Source organism: Chiloscyllium punctatum, chromosome 40 (assembly GCF_047496795.1).
Source record: "Chiloscyllium punctatum isolate Juve2018m chromosome 40, sChiPun1.3, whole genome shotgun sequence".
NCBI classification, from domain to species: domain Eukaryota; kingdom Metazoa; phylum Chordata; class Chondrichthyes; order Orectolobiformes; family Hemiscylliidae; genus Chiloscyllium; species Chiloscyllium punctatum.
The window spans coordinates 64,861,251-64,880,938 of NC_092778.1; the positions used below are offsets into that span (position 1 = coordinate 64,861,251).

Below are 19,688 nucleotides of genomic sequence, written 5' to 3' on the forward strand. Positions count from 1 at the left end.
TGCCCAGGTGGTGTCATAAGTCAAATTAATACATTAATACATGTTAAAATTGATATTGTATTTTCAAATGTCAAGTGAACAGCCTTAAGTAATGAGTCTGTCACGTTCTTCAAATAAATTTTTATTTGATTTTAAGTAAGAATCAAAACACTAAATTAACTTTCTCTCCCCCCCCCACCCCCAAAGCTAAATAGCAATCAAGATTCAGTGTTTGAGTCTTAAGAGATGTACATAGGAGGTGGTCACAGATAAAGGACAAAACCACCAATGTGCAAAATGAACAAAAATAAAATGATCCCCACCCAATTAAATATTGACAGCAATAGTAAAATTTCTACTTTTAAACTACAAATTAACCCATATTCGTGGTGATAAGTGTATGTAATTGTATTGCGTCATATTGATAATTATAAGGAAGAAAATAGTGGACCTTACGTAGCCCTCTTAAGAAACAGAACAATTGCACTTCTGAGATTCAGGCCCCTTGACAGATTTAATTTAGGATCAATCTTTAAATCAACCTTTCAATGACAATTGAAATTCCTAGTCATGTCATAGTAATGTGCAAAGTCCTAATTAAAGGCATACAACAGTAGTATCCTTACTGTACTAGCGCATGGCACAGTTCACATTAGTAAAGGTTCCATGTATCCCAACCATAGGACATGTGCTTTTTTTTTTCCATGTAAAAAGTCTAACCACTTTTGTTTGTTTTATCTAAGATCTTCTTTCTCTAACTCCTCAGCTTCTGCTGGTTCAGAGGTCTGATGAGCAACTTTTGTGTCATTACTAGTTCCACCAGCTTTTCCCTCAGGCTGTGGGGGTCTTGGAAACTCCAAATCACCATTCAGCTGAACTGAAGATGTAGGGCTTTTGTGAACTTCATTTTCACCCTCAAGTCTGGTTGTTTCTGTGATGGTCTGAGATTCTTCCATTTCTTCTGTGTGACCCATTGAAGTTTCACTGACTGTATCAGAGGCAGAAGTCCTGGAAGACCTTCTAAACAGTTTCTGTCCTATTAAGTTAAAATGCTTGAGTTTAGTAACTCCAGTGACAGTGACACTTATGAGGTAAGAATCCATCCCTTTAGTGGTAATGGAGAAATCATACACAATAAACATTTCCCCTCAGCTACGGGGACCTGGGTTACCCCTAATCATTACAATCTTCTTAGCTGCTGGGTTAAGTGATGATAACTTGGGGATAGATTGCTCTCGCTTGTTTACACATACTATTGGATAAATAATTGGACGAAACATTGTACAGTATTAGTAATTACATTCACTTAAGTTTAGTTGCTATTTCTCAGAATAATCCAAAACTCTATTCTAGACTTTAGGACTATGGAGTTAAATTGTACTGATTATATGCAATTTTTAAAATTGAAAAGTAACACCATTTAGTAAAAACACTGATTTTCCATTTTTCTTTCCAAACCCATCTAATTTGCTTTGATTCTAATGCTGTGATCCAAATGATCACATTAAAATTATAAATTCAACCTGTTTTGAGTTGTTTTTCCACATTGTACATTGGATTGTCTTTAAAAAATCATGTTCTGGATTAGTGGTGCTGGAAGAGCACAGCAGTTCAGGCAGCATCCAAGTAGCTTCTTGCCATTTCTGCGATTTCGAAGCTCCTTGGATGCTGCCTGAACTGCTGTGCTCTTCCAGCACCACTAATCCAGAATCTGGTTTCCAGCATCAGCAGTCATTGTTTTTACCTCGTTTAAAAAAATCATGGTTGTCCAACAATCAAATCTTTCAATTTGAGCGTTGACTTCATAAAACCATTATTACTATTTACAAATTCTTCAAATTCAGTTAAGAATTGCAGTAACTAACTCACTTCAGAAGCAGTGAGAAAATATTTTATTGAAACATGAAAATAAGGAGTTTAATTGGCAGCTGTCATAATTGCATATTTACAAGTATAAGAATGAGAGAAATTAGAAATGGGACATACCTGGTGACTTGTGTTTGGTATGAATAATTGTGGGTGTTGGGGGTGGGCTTCCTTCAGAGGCTTGGGCTTTTAGTGCATAAAGTTTATCTGTTGACTCTAGAGAACCTGACAAACAAGCAAGATATAAGTAAAGGCAAGTGAAGAAAATAAGAATCTACATAAATGAGCAAACAAAATTCTCAAATATATTTCAAGTGAATGCATATTGACAAATAAGTAGATAAAAAGTTCAAAACATGTAATTGTGTTTTATAGCCAAAAGTTTCATAATTTTCTGTGTAGTGCTAGTATACTGTTACGAGCAGTGCTTATTCCAGAAAAATGTCTGAATGCTTCAGATATTAGTGATCAGTGGCTAGAAACTCATCCAGGAGAGAAAGGCAAGATAATCTGAAGTTGGGGGCATTATACAATTGCTGTAGTTACCAAGTATTTTTCATTTAACCTTACTACAAAAAAAAACTTTACATCCTCAAGACTAAATGAAAAATCTGTACAGAGCCTCAGTGTTATACAGAATACATTTTTCCCAGATGTACATTTAATGTTAAGGTACATGAAGATGACACCATTCCTGTTACAGTTCAGTTTTGATTTGTATTTAGCCCTAAATAAATACATTTCTAAGAAATGTATCCATTGTGTTGATAGTTATTCTCCGCTATACAATTAAAACAGATTGAGCAGATGGTGGAATAATTTCACTGGATTAGTAATACAGAAAAGCGCAGGTCAGGCAGCATTCAAGGAGCAGAAGAATCGACATTTCGGGCATGAGCCCTTCTTCAGGGATGAGGAAAGTGTGTCCAGCAGGCTAAGATAAAAGGTAGGGAGGAGGGACTTGGGGGAGGGGTGTTGGAAATGCAATACGTGGAAGGAGGTGGTCAAGTTGAGGGTGATAGGCCGGAGTGGGGGCAGAGAGGACAGGAAGAAGATTGCAGGTTAGGAAGGCAATGCTGAGTTAGAGGGATTTGACTGAGACAAGGTGGGGGGAGGGGAAATGAGGAAACTGGAGAATTCTAAGTTCATCCCTTGTGATTGGAGGGTTCCTAGGCAGAAGATGAGGCGCTCTTCCTCCAACCGTCGTGTTGCTATGGTCTGGCAATGGAGGAGTCCAAGGACCTGCATGTCCTTGGTGGAGTGGGAGGGAGAGTTGAAGTGTTGAGCCATGAGAGTTGAAGTATTGTAGGCGGAACTTGCGGAATGTTTCAGAGAACACCTCTGGGACACCCGGACCAACCACTCCATGGCTCAACACTTCAACTCCCCCTCCCACTCCACCAAGGACATGCAGGTCATTGCCTAGCACTTTATCAGATCAAGCCTTGATTTTATCCAGGTTTTGTTACATTTGGACATAGACAACTTCAGTATCCGAGAAATCTCTCAACATTCTGTAATCATCAGCATGCTAGGTTCTTTTTCTTGAGATTCTTACAGACTTTAATCAATTGCAATACGCCAACTTCTGTGAACAGCCAAAACTTATTAAGTACAAGCTTTGGAGGATCACTTGACACTCTTCGCAATGCTTACGAAACTCTGAACAAGGGAACAGTTCTCTTTTTAATACAGAATTTTACATCACTAATGCCCACAAGACAACCCCCAGCTCCCCCCCATAGTCACATGCCAATCAAGACCCATTGTAGTGATTTGATTATTTTCAGTAAATGTGATGTAGATCATTCCTAATGGCAAGATCTGGTGTAAATCGTTTTTTTAAACTTCAGGGTGTGGTCTGAATTTTAGCTGCAATGTTCTCATTGATTCTGAATAAGAGATGGCAATGTAATTTGTTCTACATTCTACCTGCAAGATAGAGAAACATACCACCCTAGGCCCAGGACATCCAATTTCTTGAAGGTCAGCAGAGCAAATTAACCCTTTAATATCTCAAGCGAACATCCTCACTTCTGACTTTACAAAGGAGAGAAAATTATTGATGAAGCAGCTGAAGATGGTTGGGTCTAGGACATTACCCTGAGGAACTCCTGCAGAGATACCCATGGGCTGAGATCACTGACCTCCAACAATCGCAGTCACCTTTCTTTGTGCCAGGTGTGACGCTAACCAGTGGAGAGTTTGCCCCCTGATATTCATTGATTTCACTTTTGGTAGGCTGCTTGATGCAGTGAGGGGAGATACTGAGACAAGGGCCCCAAGGCAGGAAATAAGCATTACCTTGAGGAGCAGGCAAGGTAAATACATGCAGAGACAGAGCAAGATTCAATAGAACTGATTAGAATTGGTTCTTGCTTGTATGTTAGTGAAAGAAACTTGCTGTTTCGGTGGAGAAGAGGAATAGTAGGAGAATGAAGACACTGGTTAGAGTAGTCTACAGGCTTTCTGACAGCAACCACAATGGAGAATAAAGTAATGTGAATAAATATTCGCTGTCTGTGATAAAGGGATGGTGATAATTCTGGTCGGCTAATCTACATATGATCTGGAAAACTCAGATTGGCAGTAGCAGCCTGGATGAGGAGTTAACAGACTACTTTCCAGATCGTTTCTTCGGGTAGCACATCAGGAACAGAGGAGAGAGCAGGTTATTTTATATTTGATGATGTGTAATATGACAGGATTAATTCAAGACTTCAGAATAAAGGTAGGGACATCCAGTTTGAAAGGGAGGAGACTGAGTTTAAGACCAACATTTTACACCTAAAGGGCAACTATATAAATATGAAAGCTGACCTCACTGACATGAACTGGCATACTACTCAGAATTAATATATGTCCAGTATAAAGAAAAAGCCCAAAAGGAGGACCCACCATCTACGGTTAACTAAGGAAGTTAGGGAAAGCATCAAACAAAAAAAAACATACAGCCGTGGAAAGACAAGTGGCAGACCAGACGATAAATCAGAAATGAAAGCATGCCAGAAAAAGACTAAAAGGTTAATTAGGAAGAAGTCATTAGAGGTATCTAATGAGATAGTAGACACGTCAGTGTTCATTTTCCACCCTTCCGAGATTCAGGAATGTTTCAATTGGATTAGGAAATAGCAAATATAACCCCTCTATATAAAATGGGAGAGAAGCAGAAAACAGAAGTTAACTTGGTATCACTTGTGGGGAAGGCATTAGATTCTCATTGATTCCAGTTTTACGAAGGCTCCTTGATATCAAGGTCAATCATGGTCACCTCACCTCTGGAATTCAGCTCTTTTGTCCATGTTCAGATTAAGGCTGAGTTCAGTAACCCTGACTGAAACCCAAACTGAGCAGATTATTCCTTTGCAAGTGCTGATTTGGGTAGGACCATCGACAACCTCTTTCATCACTTATGATTGACAGTAGACTAATGAGGCTGTAACTGGTTAAGTAGGATTTGTCCTACTTGGTGTATGCAGGATCACCTGGTCAGGTGCATACCAGTGTTGTAGATATACAGGAACAATATGGCTAGTTCTACAGTGGGTCTTTTAATGCTGGAATGTTGCCTGGGCCCCATTGCCTTTGCAGCATCTCGTGTCTCTGGCTGTTGAAGATCAGCATTGATGATGCTGGGGACCTCAGCAGGGGCTGTGATTCACCCTGCACTCTGGCTGAACATGAATGCAAATATTTCAGCCTGGTCTTTGACACAAGGCTCCCATATCATTAAAGATTAAGATATGCTCGGAGCCTCTGCTTCCTGCTAGTTGTTTAGTTGTCCACCACTATTCATGACTGGCTGTGACAGGACTGCAGAGCTACAATCTGATCTGCTGGTGGTAGGATTGCCTACTGAATGCTGCTTAGCACAGAAATAGTCCTGTGTTGTAACCTCACAGGTTAACGTTTCATTTTCAGGTCTGCCTGCTCCTGGCATGCCCTCCTGCACTCCTCATTGAATAGCGACGATCTTCTGGCTTGATACGAATTAATGGTAGTGTCGGAGCTATGCTGGGCCAGGAGCTTACAGATTGTGGTTGAATACAACTCTGCTGTTGACAGCGCACAGCACTTCACGAGTGTCTAGTTTTGAGTTGCCAAATCTGTTCAAAATCTTCTCCAGCAGAAGTGCCACACAAGACCAAGGAGGGTATCATCAACGTGAAGCTGCAGCTTCATCTCCACGAGGATTGTGTGCTACTCTCTCCTGCTCAGACTATCATGTCAAGTATGTTCATTCCCCCTCTGGGTTCCTTCACCACCTGCCACAAACCCAGGCTAGTAGCTATGCCCTTTAGGAGTCAGCTAACTCGATCAGTAATACTGCTGTGAAGTCAATCCTGATGAAGATTGAACTCACTCAGTGGACATTCTGGTCACTTTGCACCCTCAGTGCTTCCTGCGAGTGGTACTCAGAGGAACACTGATTCTTCATTAAGGGTGGGAGGTTTCCTTACTAATGTTTGACCTGATTCAATGAATCTTCATAGAAGCCAGAGTAAATGTTGAGGACTCCCAGAACAATTTAACCCTGCCTGAATACCCCCATTGTGCCAATACCTCTGCTGGGCCCATCCTGCTGGTGAACAGGACATACCCAGGAGTGGACATGGTAGTGTCTACGATACAGTCAGGCTGTTGCTTGACTAGTCTGAGAGACAGTTTTAACACTAATCCCCAGATGTTAGTGAGAAGGACTTAGTTGATGTCAAGTAGTCCATCCAATTTAATTCTGTTTTTTTCAGTCTGTGTATTGGTATAATACATTGCAGTGTCTTACTGGGCCATTTCTGAGGGGGTTAGAGTGGATCACATTGCAGTGGGTCTGGAGTCACATGTAGACCAGACCACAGCAAGGACGGCAGATTTCCTTCCCGAAAGAACATTAGTGAACTTGTGATAAATAGTTTCCCAAGCATCCAGGTCTTATTCCAGTATGCAAGAAATGATGCCATGCTAGCTCTTACAAAACATCATTCATCACAAACAAATATTAGAAAGTTCCAGGTTCAATTACTAATGTATTGAGTTAGCTCATCTCAGACAGATTCACTAATGTATTGTAGCATCCTGGGAAAAAAGTGGCCAAGCTTTTCGCTCTCTCGATTTCCAGTAGCTGTTGTGGGAAAGTGTGACTTTACAGAAAGGTCCAACTGAACTGGGAGGTCCAAATAGCCTCTTAACTCCTGCTGCTTTGCCACATGCACGAATAGTGGTCAAAGAATATTTTGTTTGGACCAGCTGGAGACTGATGGGTGCAGACTGGACAATATCTTGTAGATGTCAGTTCCCTCAGGAAAGGAACATTAGCTTGCTTTAATTGCCAATCTTTGAAGTTCAAGAAAAGGGAATCAAATAATGCTTAATCCTCAAAACCCTTATATTCTGTTTTCAGAAGTATTTTAATCATTGGTAAAATCAAAAATCTTTGCTCTGGTACTATCATCCATATTTAAGAATTTGTTCACATCCTTTTATAGCAGTGCTGCAATATTTAATGCGTTGAAAAAAATCTTTTGAATATAATCTTTAAGCAGAATAAATCTTTGCATTATGAACAACTGAAATCTTACCTCCTGCCAGATTGAATGATCTTCCTTGAACTGAGCTGTGGACTGGGGATAGCCAGTTAAGTACTGAGCCAACTACAGGAAGCTGTCGTAGAAGTCCCTACAAAGGCAGAAGGTGATGAAGAACAATGTGCCCAAATAAAATAACCAATATCAAGCCTTTAGTGTTTAAGTCAGATGTCAGACGATGACAGGTTATAGTCCAAAAGGCTTATTTGAAATCACAAGCTTTTGGAGGTCTACTCTTTCGAAGATGGACTTTACCTGACGAAGGATCAGTGCTCCAAAAGCTTGTGATTTCAAATAAACCCGTTGGACTATAACCTGGCATCATGTGACTTCTAACTTTGTCCACCCCATTCCGAAACCAGCCCCTCCATATCATTATTTGAAATAGACTTACTTTACGATTCCATTTGTTAAAAGCTGGAAGGACAATTTCTTTTATAAACTCTAAAATACTTTTTTTCTGAGCATACCTCATGGCCTGCCAATACTGGCAGGAAGTAGAATGAACTTGTGATAAAATACAAGTGAATTATTTTAATCTAATGTCACAGAACAAATAATACCTGCAAAGCATTCTGACTGTGGTTATCAGAACCTGTAAGGAGATCATTACCACCTTTACAATGCTCTGAATTCACAGTCATGATGACCACAAAACTAAGTGTTGCCAAAATTACTCAAATAAAACTGTGGATACTATAACTCCAAAATAACAACAAGGTTTTGGAGAAACTCAAAGTCTAGCAGCGTCTGTGGAGAAACAGAAACAGACCTAGTGTTTTGAGTCTGAAATTATACCTTCAAAACAGGGGATTGAAAATGGTGATTCTGAAATCATATGTGGCTTGAAACATTAACTATTTCTTTCTCCACAGATGCTGCCAGACCTGTTGAGTTTCTCCAGCTTTTTTTTTAAATTAGGCCATCTTCATCTCACTGAAATTTCAACTGTAATGTGCAGTATAATATGGAAACCCAGAGGTTTCTGTAAGTTATCTAATTCTTTTCTAGAATGTGCACTATGGAGGTTGAGATTGCAATTACTTTGCAAACTGACAGTTTTACAGTGAAAGCTTGTTAAATTAGTTGTATTTTGGAGGTGTTGGACTGGGGTGTACAATGTTAAAAATTACACAACACCAGGTTATAGGTCCAACAGTTTATTTGGAAGATTCTAGCTTAGAGTGGTGCTAGAAAAGCACAGCAGTTCAGGCAGCATCCGAGGAGTAGGAAAATTGACATTTCGGGCAAAAGCCCTTCATCAGGAATAGAGGCAGAGAGCCTGTAGGGTGGAGAGATAAATTTACTGGAAATCTGAAACAAAAACAGAAGTTGCTGGAAAAACTCAGCAAGTCTAGGAACATCTGTGGCGAGAAAGCAAAGTTAACATTTTGGATCCAGTAACCATTCTTCAGCACCTTTTCTATTTTGTCATGTCAAGCTTTTCTGTTATAATAGAAATATTCCATGCATCTTATATTTAAAGATGGTTAATATTGATACTTTAGTTTTCAATCAAGATCTAATTATCACCACATTTTGCTACCTGAAATTTTAAACTGGAAGTGAAGGATATTAATTTCCTGATTTGCTGCCTAAGAATACTTCAAAGTGTTTGGCTCATTTCTACACTCATTGCTGAGCACTGAGAGATACCCTCACTGCAGTGTCATAAAAACACGCCTTCGCCACAGAAGTCATCAGAATTTTGTGGGAAATTTTCTTCAAAATGACAGCAAGAGCTGCTGCACAATTTCGGACTTCAACTCCTAGCCACTTATTATATATCCCCTAATTAAATATACATTTTAATAAATGCTGAAGTGAGAGGGATTTCTCTTGTAAAATATCAGAGAGTCAAGCAATTCAATCTATTCCAAACAAGGGCAGATTAGTGTCGATAATTCACCTCCATGCTGTGGTTTTCAATTCCCGCTGTAGTAGATTCTGATATAATGTGATGATCCCGTTCTCGTGCAATCTCGCATTATATATATTTTAAAAAATCGCATAATAACCGCGCCATTTAAACTAATGGGGCTGGAATCACATTATAGCCAATACAGGTAAGGAAAGTTCACATCCGACAAATAACAGCCTAAATTCTTCAATCGCGTTAAAGCTAACTTATGTTGCAGAAACATGCATTTATAGCAGTACAGACCGTATCACAAATTGCATCTATGAGATGCTGTTTAGTTGAAATTAAGGTGTGTTAGATAATCACTTTATTAGCTGTCAGGTTTTTTTTTGCAAACAGGAGTAATGTGTGTTCGAAGCTGAGTTAATGATAGAACTACTTGTCTGAGATTAGTTGGTATGTAATTGAACCCAGTCTGGGAGTACCTCTTAACTAAATCAAACCTCAGCCACTTACTTGCATATTGTTGTCTTGCAAGTTTCAGATGCTTTGGGAGCATAATGAAAAATGTCAGGGGACTTGGGGCAGCTAAAAAGATCTAATTTAATACCATAATGTTTATCACCATTCCATACTCTGGAACTATACACCATGTTTGCAGCACTGATGAAAGCCAGAATAACTGCATGCCAAGCAATTTCAGCAAACAAAAACAAACTGCTGGAAAAACTCAGCAGGCCTGGCAGCATCTGTGGAGCGAAAGCAGAGTTAACATGTTGGGTTCAGTGATTCTTATTCAGAATTTCAGCAAATATAGTTGGTTTAAAGATTTAACTGAAATGAAACAATTAGTAGCAATAGGTTACTAAACATAAAAACACACAGGTTCAAGTTAAAAAGTGCAATCCTGCATTGTTACTCTCTTTATTTCTTGTGAACAGTATTTGACATTATCAAGTGATGATTAATGCCGATAATGATGTAAACTCAATCTGGAAATATCTATATTTACCTCTTCAAGGAGTCTAGCTTCATTTGCTTTCTGTAACTGTTGCTCTGCTTCAATAATTCCTTTCCGTACTACTTCAGTCATGTTCTCCAATAACTTTAAACCAAATACAATAAGAGAGAATTACAGTTGGTAACAGTACAACACAATAAAGATTCAAGTAGTTATTTCCACATTTTCAGAAATATTGCAGTGTTTCTTATATATATCACATACTAATTCAACAACTAAGGGCAAGTACTTTTTATTCAAGCCCATTCAAGCAGTAGTTGCTGTACATAGTAGAATATCTTTGCAGTACCCCACAGTGAATGGGCCAATTTTTAAATTCTAAAGCAACGTTGTATTGCAAGTGACCTTTTTCTTTGCAGACATGGAAGTATTCAGAATCCAGGGCTGATTTCTCAGTTGTACCACCACTGTCCTTCATGCTGCACTTTAAACACCAGCCATTTAAAATAAAACAATGTTTTAATCAGTCTTTACTTCCTCTGACTGAATCCCAAATCTGAGCACAGTACCATTCAGCTGAAGTGCTGAGTAGCAGTGTTACGGTAACATTAACTTGCTGACTGGTAGAGTATAATCCACAGAGAATAAACAGCCTTGCAAAAAAGGTGAGTAAGACTGAACTGTACCATAATGGGAAATTGGATATAATGGCCACATGAATCACTGGGACTGGATTTGACTACACTTGCAAACTGCAACTATTCAGTTAGAGGAGATGTATCCCATGTATTAGATATAAATAAAATATTGAGATTTAGTTGGAACTAGATTAGAATAAGACAACATACAAATTATTTATCAGAATTTAGTTACTATTAACTGAAAGAAGAGAGTTATGGTACATTTCTTTATTAGTCTTAAAAAAAAGCTGACCTTTGGGAGTCATCACTATTTAATATGAAGCTAGGTTTAGGAGTAGAAAATGATCTTTATCAAAATAAAGTTGATTTAAAAGAAGAATACTTTTAACTTCATACCTTTGAACTTTCCTCAATTTCTCTGCCCAAGGCTGCAATTGTTTCCACTAGTTCTGGCACATCCAAATTATCAGTTACCATACCGACATAAATGCAATTCTTCTCACCTTCAAACTCAGGCCCTGCAGATTCAAAATATTAAATAATACATGTTAAACATGGGCTGTACAATTAGCACTGAATAGAACTATAGTACTCTTCAAATGCTGTCATTTACTTAAAATGTAACTAATGCTCAAAACCAAAAGATCATAATGTCCACAAATCCTTTCCCATGAGTAACAAGAGCAAGTACAACAAATATATTTGATTCAAAATCTTTATTTCTATATTCCTCTCATTAGTTTGGTACAACATTGCTAAACTGAGGAGTATAATCTAACCTAATAGTAATAGCTCATTTGATGCCCGTGATCCAGTGAAACGTGATAACCCTTGAAGAAAATGATTGTATTTCCTTTTGAGAAAGTCCCGTAAGTCCTAACTGACACCAAGATCATTCAGCCAATATATGTCTTCAGGCTTCTTAGAAGTGCATATGTCAGCTAAGTTGGTATGGAACTAAAGCAAAGGATAAATAGATAGTGAATTAGAAATCTAATTATGGTGGGTCTAAGCAAAGACAAAGAGCCAAATACCTTAATGTAGAACATAACCTTCAGGTGAGGTGACCAGAAAATATTGTTTAAATAAAAGGAGGTAGAAGTTGTAGATTGGACAACTGCCATTGCTTCAGGTTTGCCAGATCCAATCAGACCACATGGGGGGGGGGTCAAAGAAAGGAGTCTCTGGGAATTCTGTGTCATCAGGACTGTAGAATTATAATTAGAAAGAGAAAAAGGCTTTTTAAAAAGGGGGAAAAGAAAAGAAAAAGAGCAAAAGAAACAAGAAAAAAAATTAAAGCAGATGGAAGTAGATGAGCCCCAGGCCAGTTACCCAAACACAGCACTGCTACTCCAGCGCAATCTTGAGAGGAAGAAAGAATTGTTGTGAAACTAGCCAACAAAGTTCTTCGGTATGATGCTGTTTGGTGTAACAGCATCTGGAAATTTCACATGGCTGCCTTAGAAAACAACTCAAAGGCTAAACCAACAGAATCAGAAAGTGAGAGATCTTACACAAGAGTCAGAGCGCTTTAGAACTGCATGTGGTACCATGAGTGCAGAGAATGCTGAAGGTGCTACTGATTCTCATCAAAAGTATCCAGGTTTTAACTACTATCTAAAGTGAAATTTATCCTTTTATTTGAAGAATCTGTTAAGTGATGTTTGACTTTTTTTTGATTTTGGTTTGCTTATCAGATTAAAAGTTTTAAAAGGTGAAATCTGTTCTTCATTTATTTCTATTGGCATCACAGAATGTTTCCTGTCAAATGATCACACCACTACCAGGACAAGCGAATGCTGATGTACGTACATAGGTATTATGTTACAAGGGAAGGGTTACAATGCTTTGCTCTTATTGGTCAATGTGATGTTTAGTCTCAAAATCAAAGTACTGCAAATAAATACAAAACTAGATTCAATTCTATGCTGCTGGTTTACACAAGAAGTTAAGAAATGTGAGTGGGAGTAAACATTTCATATAACTTTGGTTGATCTTCTGGCTCATCTTCACTTTCCTGTCTGTTTGCTGTATTCCTCAACTTCCACAGAGATCAAGAATCTATCCATCACATGCCTAAAGTTACTCAAAATCTCAGTATTATTATGTGCAGGAAGTGGTTATTTTGCCTAGTCTGTCTGTACTGGCTCTCTCAATGAATGTTTAATTTAAAGCCAATCTCCTAACTTCTCTCTGCACATTATTCTTTTTCAAATATTAATCTAAATACCTTCTGAATGCCACAACTGAATCCATCTCCACCACATTCTCAGGCAATGCATTTCAGACAGCAATTACTCAGTGTGAAAATGATTTTTCTCATATTCATAGAGTTTACACGACAGGAGGCCATTTGACCCATCATGTCTGTACCACCTCCTGAAAGAGCTACTCCACCAGTCCCATTCTCCGGTACAGCAGTAGGACGGAGGATAGAAATCCAATGGTGGAGAAAGTCAGATAGACCCATGGCCTTGACTGCACAGTGTAGTGTGGTGTGGTACATTCGTGCTAACTTGTTTTACACATTATGTCCTGGAGGAAGAATCACTTTCTGACCTGTTGAGAATATCAGGTCTGAGTCAAGTTCCTTCAATTTCTTTAGCAATCCGGTAGTGATTTTCTCCATTGCTAGTAGTTGCTTTTCTGGGTCAGGTTCTTCACTGCTAGCTTCATACCTGCAGACAATGTAGAGAGTTCAGTGTTATAACGTCAAACCAGCTGTGGAGAAGCAACAAAGCAGATGTCAAACCCATCAGTCCATCTTTATGCTGGAAGCAGAAGGAAAGTTAGGGACGGTACAAAATATTTGCTTCTGCATCCCAATCACTCAAACAAATGATTAATTGGCATATTATATTTCTCACCCAGCCACCTATCATGAAGCCACTATCGAGGAAGAGCCTTGTGCATTCCTAATGGTTCTATTCAATAATGGAGCTACAATTCTTCATCAGTGTCAAGCCATTTAGGAGTCATCCACCCAGGCTAAACTAAACAATGTAGAGCAGACCTGAAGATCATGCTCTTAAAGTGAAGAGGACATGTCTTCATGATTAAAGAGATTTTCAATTGGAAGGGATAACTATGAACAGTAAGCTGGTAGATAATAAACATAAAAATGGGTGAGGGTTATCTTTTGAGAGTTTATTATTAATACACAGAGCACAAACTGTAGATACTATAAATGCAATAATGCCCAAAAAAGCTTTTTAAAGTTAACCAGAGGAAGAGGAATGTTTGATATTTATTTATTCATGTAGAAATAAAAGCTTCTCCTGTTATTTGAATTAATTAATTATTGGAAAGAACATGTGAATGTTGAGGCCAATGTTGTACTTCAAATTGATTATAAGCTAAAAAGCAGTTACCTAAGTAGCACTGTAGCTGTAGTTTGCACTGTGGTCACTATGTTTATTTTACTACTTTGAATCTACAGTAAGAGAGTTTAGAACCAAGAACAATTGCTGACAATTTAGTTGTGTCAAAACGTGTGGAATCAATTGCAGCGAGGGATAGAAAGAGGATACTTCAATGCCATAAGTTTCAATTCTTTATTTAAAAATTATGCTTATTAGAAAAAAGTGAAAGTTTGTAGTTTTGTTCATTTTAGTTAATGGATTTCTTTTTAAATGTTAGTGCTCCCTGGCCTGATCCTACCATTCATTCTAGTTCTATACTTTACCGTTCCTTTCCCTCCATCTGTTGTTTCAGACATTAATTTCTTCTGCCCTCTACCTTTCCCCACATCTTTCCTTTTGTTCTTGATTTGGTTCAGTGGGTGTGGAAATGACTGGCTGTGCTAGCATCTATTGCCTATCCCTAATTGTTAAGATGACCCACAGAAATGTGGTTGACTACGTAGGCCAGATCAGGCAAGAACAGCAGATTTCCTTCCCCAGAGGACATTAGCAAGCAGCTGAATTTTTATGACAATTGACAATGTTACACGGTCACCACCAGGTTGCTTTATCAATCTTATTAAAAGTCACCACCTGTTAAGATGGGATTTGAACCATATCCCAGAGAACATTGGCTTGAGGTTCTGGATGTGACACTATCACCTCCCCTTCCTCCAGCCCAAGTGCCCCATGCCCCTTTCAACATCTTAAAACCCAGCACATTTCAGACCCAACTTCAGTTCCAAACAGTCATATTTGACTCTTTTACTGAGTCTATCTCCACATATGCTGCCAAACCTTAGCATTTCCTGCAATTTTGTTTTTATTTCAAAATTACACCATCCATAATACTTTGCTTTAATCTCTATTTGGGAGTTCAATCAAATGGATCCTTCCTGTCATTAATATCGTATAAATTATATATATATTTTTTAATTGTTCTCAGTCCATAACTTGGGATTATTGTATTTATTCTTGCCAAAACTATGCATGCTTTCCCACTTCTTCCAGAAACATATTTTGAAAGACCTACCGTACAGCACCTAATCCAGGCCAGTTCAGATCTTCGATATATGTCAGGCCAGCTGTCCGGTAAACTTCCTGCTTAAATTCTTCACGAAGCTGTAAGGTGCTAATTAGAATGGGAATCTTTGTTTTCAGACATTTAGCCAATTGGTCCACATGTTCTGGCGTGGTGTTCAGGACTAAATAAATAAAGTGAAATGCCCTTTTAGAAACTCTTACTCCAAGATAGCCAGCAGCCATGGATGACAGAGAAACCTGAGACCTCAAAGTAAAACTTGGAAATGAGGTGTACATTATTAGAAAATTATTGTCTGTTTTACACAAGTCAAAAATAGCAAATTTGCAATGCTATAGTGTGTTAAGTTTGGTAGCTATATTGGTCTGTCATTTCATTCTATAACGACCTTTTTCTATAAAAAAAAGACCGTTTAAGATAAAGATATCAAGCAATACGGATAAACAAATTTTCTGACCGAAGGGGACACTTTGATGCAGGAATTAAGTTTCATTGATAAATGCCACCAGGAAGTTCAACATAACTTTAGCCCTGGTTATACAGAGTTGCAGAAAAGTCGAAGAGAAATACACATGGGATTTGTGGCCATTCCTCGCTCAAAACCAGATAATTTCCATGTACAAGATCAGCACTAGGGTTGTTAGAGTTCTTGCACAGCATGTATGGTCCCATCCTATATACACAGTATATTGCAGGAAGCTAGTGAAATCCATATCACAAGAAATATGTGCAGGAATAGATCATATGGTCTGTTCAACACCCTTTCAATATGGTCAAATATCTTGGGCTTCAATTCTGTTTTGCCACCTGTCCCCATGTCCCTCAATTCCCTGAGACACCAAACCCTGCCTAGCACAGTCTTAATGGTATTGAATAATGGAACCCTTACAGGTGTCTGGGGCAGAGTGTTCTAAAGACTTGCAACGTCTTGAGTGATGAAGTTGCACCTTATCTCAGTGCCAAATGATTTGCTCCTTATCCTGAGCCACACCCGAAATTTTGATTTTCTGACCAGCAAGAGCAGAGTCTAAACTATCCAACCCCTTCAGAATCTTGTACAGTTCAATGAGGTCATCTCTCATTTCTTCTAATCTCTAAAGAATATTGACCCAAATAACTGAAGGGTAGGAGATTGGATACTATCCAAACACAATGGTGTGCTCTTGCTTTCATTTTCTACTGAGTTCAAACAAATTAATGCTAACGAAAATCCTCTCCAAAGGGATAGCTTTCAGGTCCATTTATCACAGGGAAAAAATATAACATCAGCCCAGAGTCTTACACTAACCAGAGTACAATAAAATGGATAAATAATTACATAATGAAGACAGATCCTTTATTGCAAAACGTAAACAATATAAATATTTCTGTTATTTACTTACCTGCTGCTGTCATCAATGGACTAAACCGAATACACACTCCCTCATCTTCCAATTCGACAACATCCACCCCACTGGTTGGAACCAACTGTCCTAGCTGTTCTCCTAACTGTTGACAGAAACACAGGATAAGATTTCATGACCAACTACAAGATAATTCACTGGCTACTAACTCATTTTGAACCTCAATATTTTAGATTATTCATACAGACACAATTTAACTTTTGGTAATGCATCTGCAAATCTAACAAAACATGAACTCCCCATTAAATTCTTACCCAGCGATTCAGGGCATCATCAATTTCTCTCTCATTGCTGTCCTTTGTGGATTCCTGAACTGCAGCAGTTTGGTACTGAGCTCCATCTAGAGCTGAAAAGGTTCATAGAAAAATTACAACAGGTCAAGCCACAAAAATGCTGCACGTGTTGTTTTGTTTTTGTTAATTTTTCCTCCGCCTCGCCTGAAGATGTTGCTTCTACAGGTGACATTCACTCTTTGGTACCCAAAAGATCTGGCCAAGGGAAAAAGAATAGGAAGGGACATCACCTGTGATTATCCGATGTCTAAGTATATCATTTCCAGTAGGCACTATGGATTAAAGGAGTAGGGGCCAAATGTCACCCAACTAACATCCTTCCAAAGCCAGCCAAAAATGATCATCAAATCTGGAATGGTGGCCAGTGGAATTTGGGGAAATCAAATTTATGGAATAGAATACAGGGAGGAGATTGCTGGGACTCTGACGTTAAATGTGCAGGTCAGGTGAATTGGCCATGCTAAATTGCCCGTAGTGTTAGGTAAGGGGTAGATGTAGGGGTATGGGTGGGTTGCGCTTCGGCGGGTCGGTGTGGACTTGTTGGGCCGAAGGGCCTGTTTCCACACTGTAAGTAATCTAAAAAAAAAGTTAAATCCTCTCTGGCAAAAGGAGAGGTGTTAGAGAACTGGAGAATGAATAATGATATAAACTTAGCCAACAAGGGGTAGAGATAAACCAGGAGATTACAAGTTAGTCTAATATCAGTGGTAGGGAATGTACTGTAAAAAAATTGAATGGACAAAATAAATGTAATCCTTGGAATGGCAAGGATTAATTAAGGATCATTAGCACAGCTTTGTTATGGGAAGACCACTAAAGAAATTTGATTCAAATTTTTCAAGAAGGTGAGTGAGAGTTGAGGGTAGCATAGTTAATATAATCTGTATGGACTTCATTTGGGCTTTTTACAAGGTCTTACATGGAAGGCTTAGTCAAAAAATAAGTCCCTATGGGTTGGGATTCAGAGTAATTTGGCAAATTCGATTAAGAATAAGCTTAATGACAGCAGACAGAGGGTGATGGTTAAAGAGTGCTTTTGGGACTGGACAGGGTGTGATATTGGGTCCCTTGCTGTTAGCAGTGTACATTAATGATCTAGATCAGTTAGCCTGCAGATGATCCTAAAATTGGTGATGGAGGAAAGCCTTAAATTACAGGGCAATATCAACCAGCTGGTCAGATGGGCTGAACAATGGCAAATTTATTTAAATCTGAGAAGTTTGAGCTTGTATATTTTAGGAGAGCTAACAAGGCAAAAAAGAGTACAAGATAACTGCTCAGCCCAGGAAGTACAGAGGGGCCTTGGTATGCATGTCCATAGATCCTTGAAGGTAGCAGGACAAGTGGATAAATTGGTTAAGAAAGCATATAGAATAGTTGCCTTTATTAGTCAAGGAACTGAACACAAGAGTAAGGTAGTTATGGTGGAATGTTTTAAAACATTAATTAGATCATAGCTGGAATACTGTGTGCAGTTTTGGTGCACTAGAAAGGGAGCAGAAGAGTGTGACCAAGGCTGGAGTGTTGCAGCTCTGAAGAGAGACTCGATAAGCTGGGTTTGTTTTCCTCAGAGCAGAAAATATTCGAAGGAGAACTTGTTTGAGATATACAAAATTATTAGGGTAGAGCAGTCAACAACCAAGGGACACAGATGTACGTTAGGGATCAGGGGTTGAGAGCAGACTTGAGGAAGATGCTTTTCACTCAGAGGATGGAGGTATCTGGAATTCACTGCCTGAAAGGATGGTAGAGACAGGAACCCTACATTTTAGTAGTACTGTATTTAGGTGAACATGTGAAATGCCAGTACATAAAAGGTTACAGGCCAAATGCAGGTAAATGGGATTAGAGTTGATGGGTGTTTGATACCTAATGCAGAATCAATGGGCCAGAGAGCTTTTTTCTTGTGCTGTAAATCTCTACAACTCAATAATAAATAAGTTTAAATGAATTAGGCTTTTTTACCTGATTTTTGGTGGTCTTGGATGAATCTGAACACTACCACTGGAGAATTAAATTCATCTTCAACCTTATAATAATAATAAAAACAGATATTAGGGGTCTTCTTTTTAATGAAGGACTTTTAAAAAAAATTATTTAATTTATGGGCTCAAGTATTGAATTCAAACAAAACTGCAGCAACGAGCCACACTCCCAACATGCTTCAAATGACATTTAATCTGACCACTGATTAAAGCAGAATTTTTATTTTCTAGCATGTTGCTGATTGTAGGAAAGTTCTTCTGCTAAACATACTAGATTCAGTCTTAGACCTCAAATCAAAAGATGGAAGAGCCCATAAACCAATTTCATTCTACGAGATTGTTCTCTGTATCTTATTGTTAATGCCCATTTCAAACAGAGAAATCATTTAACATTCAAACCAGTTATAAAAAGCCTTTGACATTTTCCATTTTTGGCAATAACATTCCCAGTGAAAAATTAAAAGATTGAAAGCAGCAGAAAATGACAAATCGGAATCTAGATAAAGATGCTTTACCCAAATATATTCCCTAACGAACAAAATATAATGCAGTCTTATGGAAACATAACATACATGTGCAAAGCCCTAATATAAATGTCTTTAATGTTTACCACTCTAAGCAGAACATACAATAGAGCTAACCTTGTAATCATAACCAGATACTGGATGTCAGTC

The 19,688-nt window shown here is 38.4% G+C and overlaps 1 protein-coding gene across 6 annotated transcripts in view; it reads right to left on the minus strand.

Moving 5' to 3' along the window:
- Positions 1 to 105: 105 nt before the first annotated feature.
- The window catches only part of pdxdc1 (pyridoxal-dependent decarboxylase domain containing 1), a 61,360-nt gene continuing 41,777 nt past the window's right edge, over positions 106 to 19,688 (minus strand). For all 6 annotated transcript variants that reach the window (XM_072560137.1, XM_072560136.1, XM_072560140.1 and 3 more), the window contains 10 exons: positions 18,995 to 19,058; positions 16,991 to 17,082; positions 16,716 to 16,821; positions 15,325 to 15,496; positions 13,450 to 13,568; positions 11,287 to 11,408; positions 10,301 to 10,393; positions 7,422 to 7,518; positions 1,966 to 2,070; positions 106 to 1,015 (listed from right to left, as the gene is read on the minus strand). In XM_072560137.1, the coding sequence (XP_072416238.1) occupies positions 714 to 1,015; positions 1,966 to 2,070; positions 7,422 to 7,518; positions 10,301 to 10,393; positions 11,287 to 11,408; positions 13,450 to 13,568; positions 15,325 to 15,496; positions 16,716 to 16,821; positions 16,991 to 17,082; positions 18,995 to 19,058 (1,272 nt within the window). In that variant the 3' untranslated portion in view covers positions 106 to 713. The remainder of the gene's footprint in view (positions 1,016 to 1,965; positions 2,071 to 7,421; positions 7,519 to 10,300; positions 10,394 to 11,286; positions 11,409 to 13,449; positions 13,569 to 15,324; positions 15,497 to 16,715; positions 16,822 to 16,990; positions 17,083 to 18,994; positions 19,059 to 19,688) is intronic.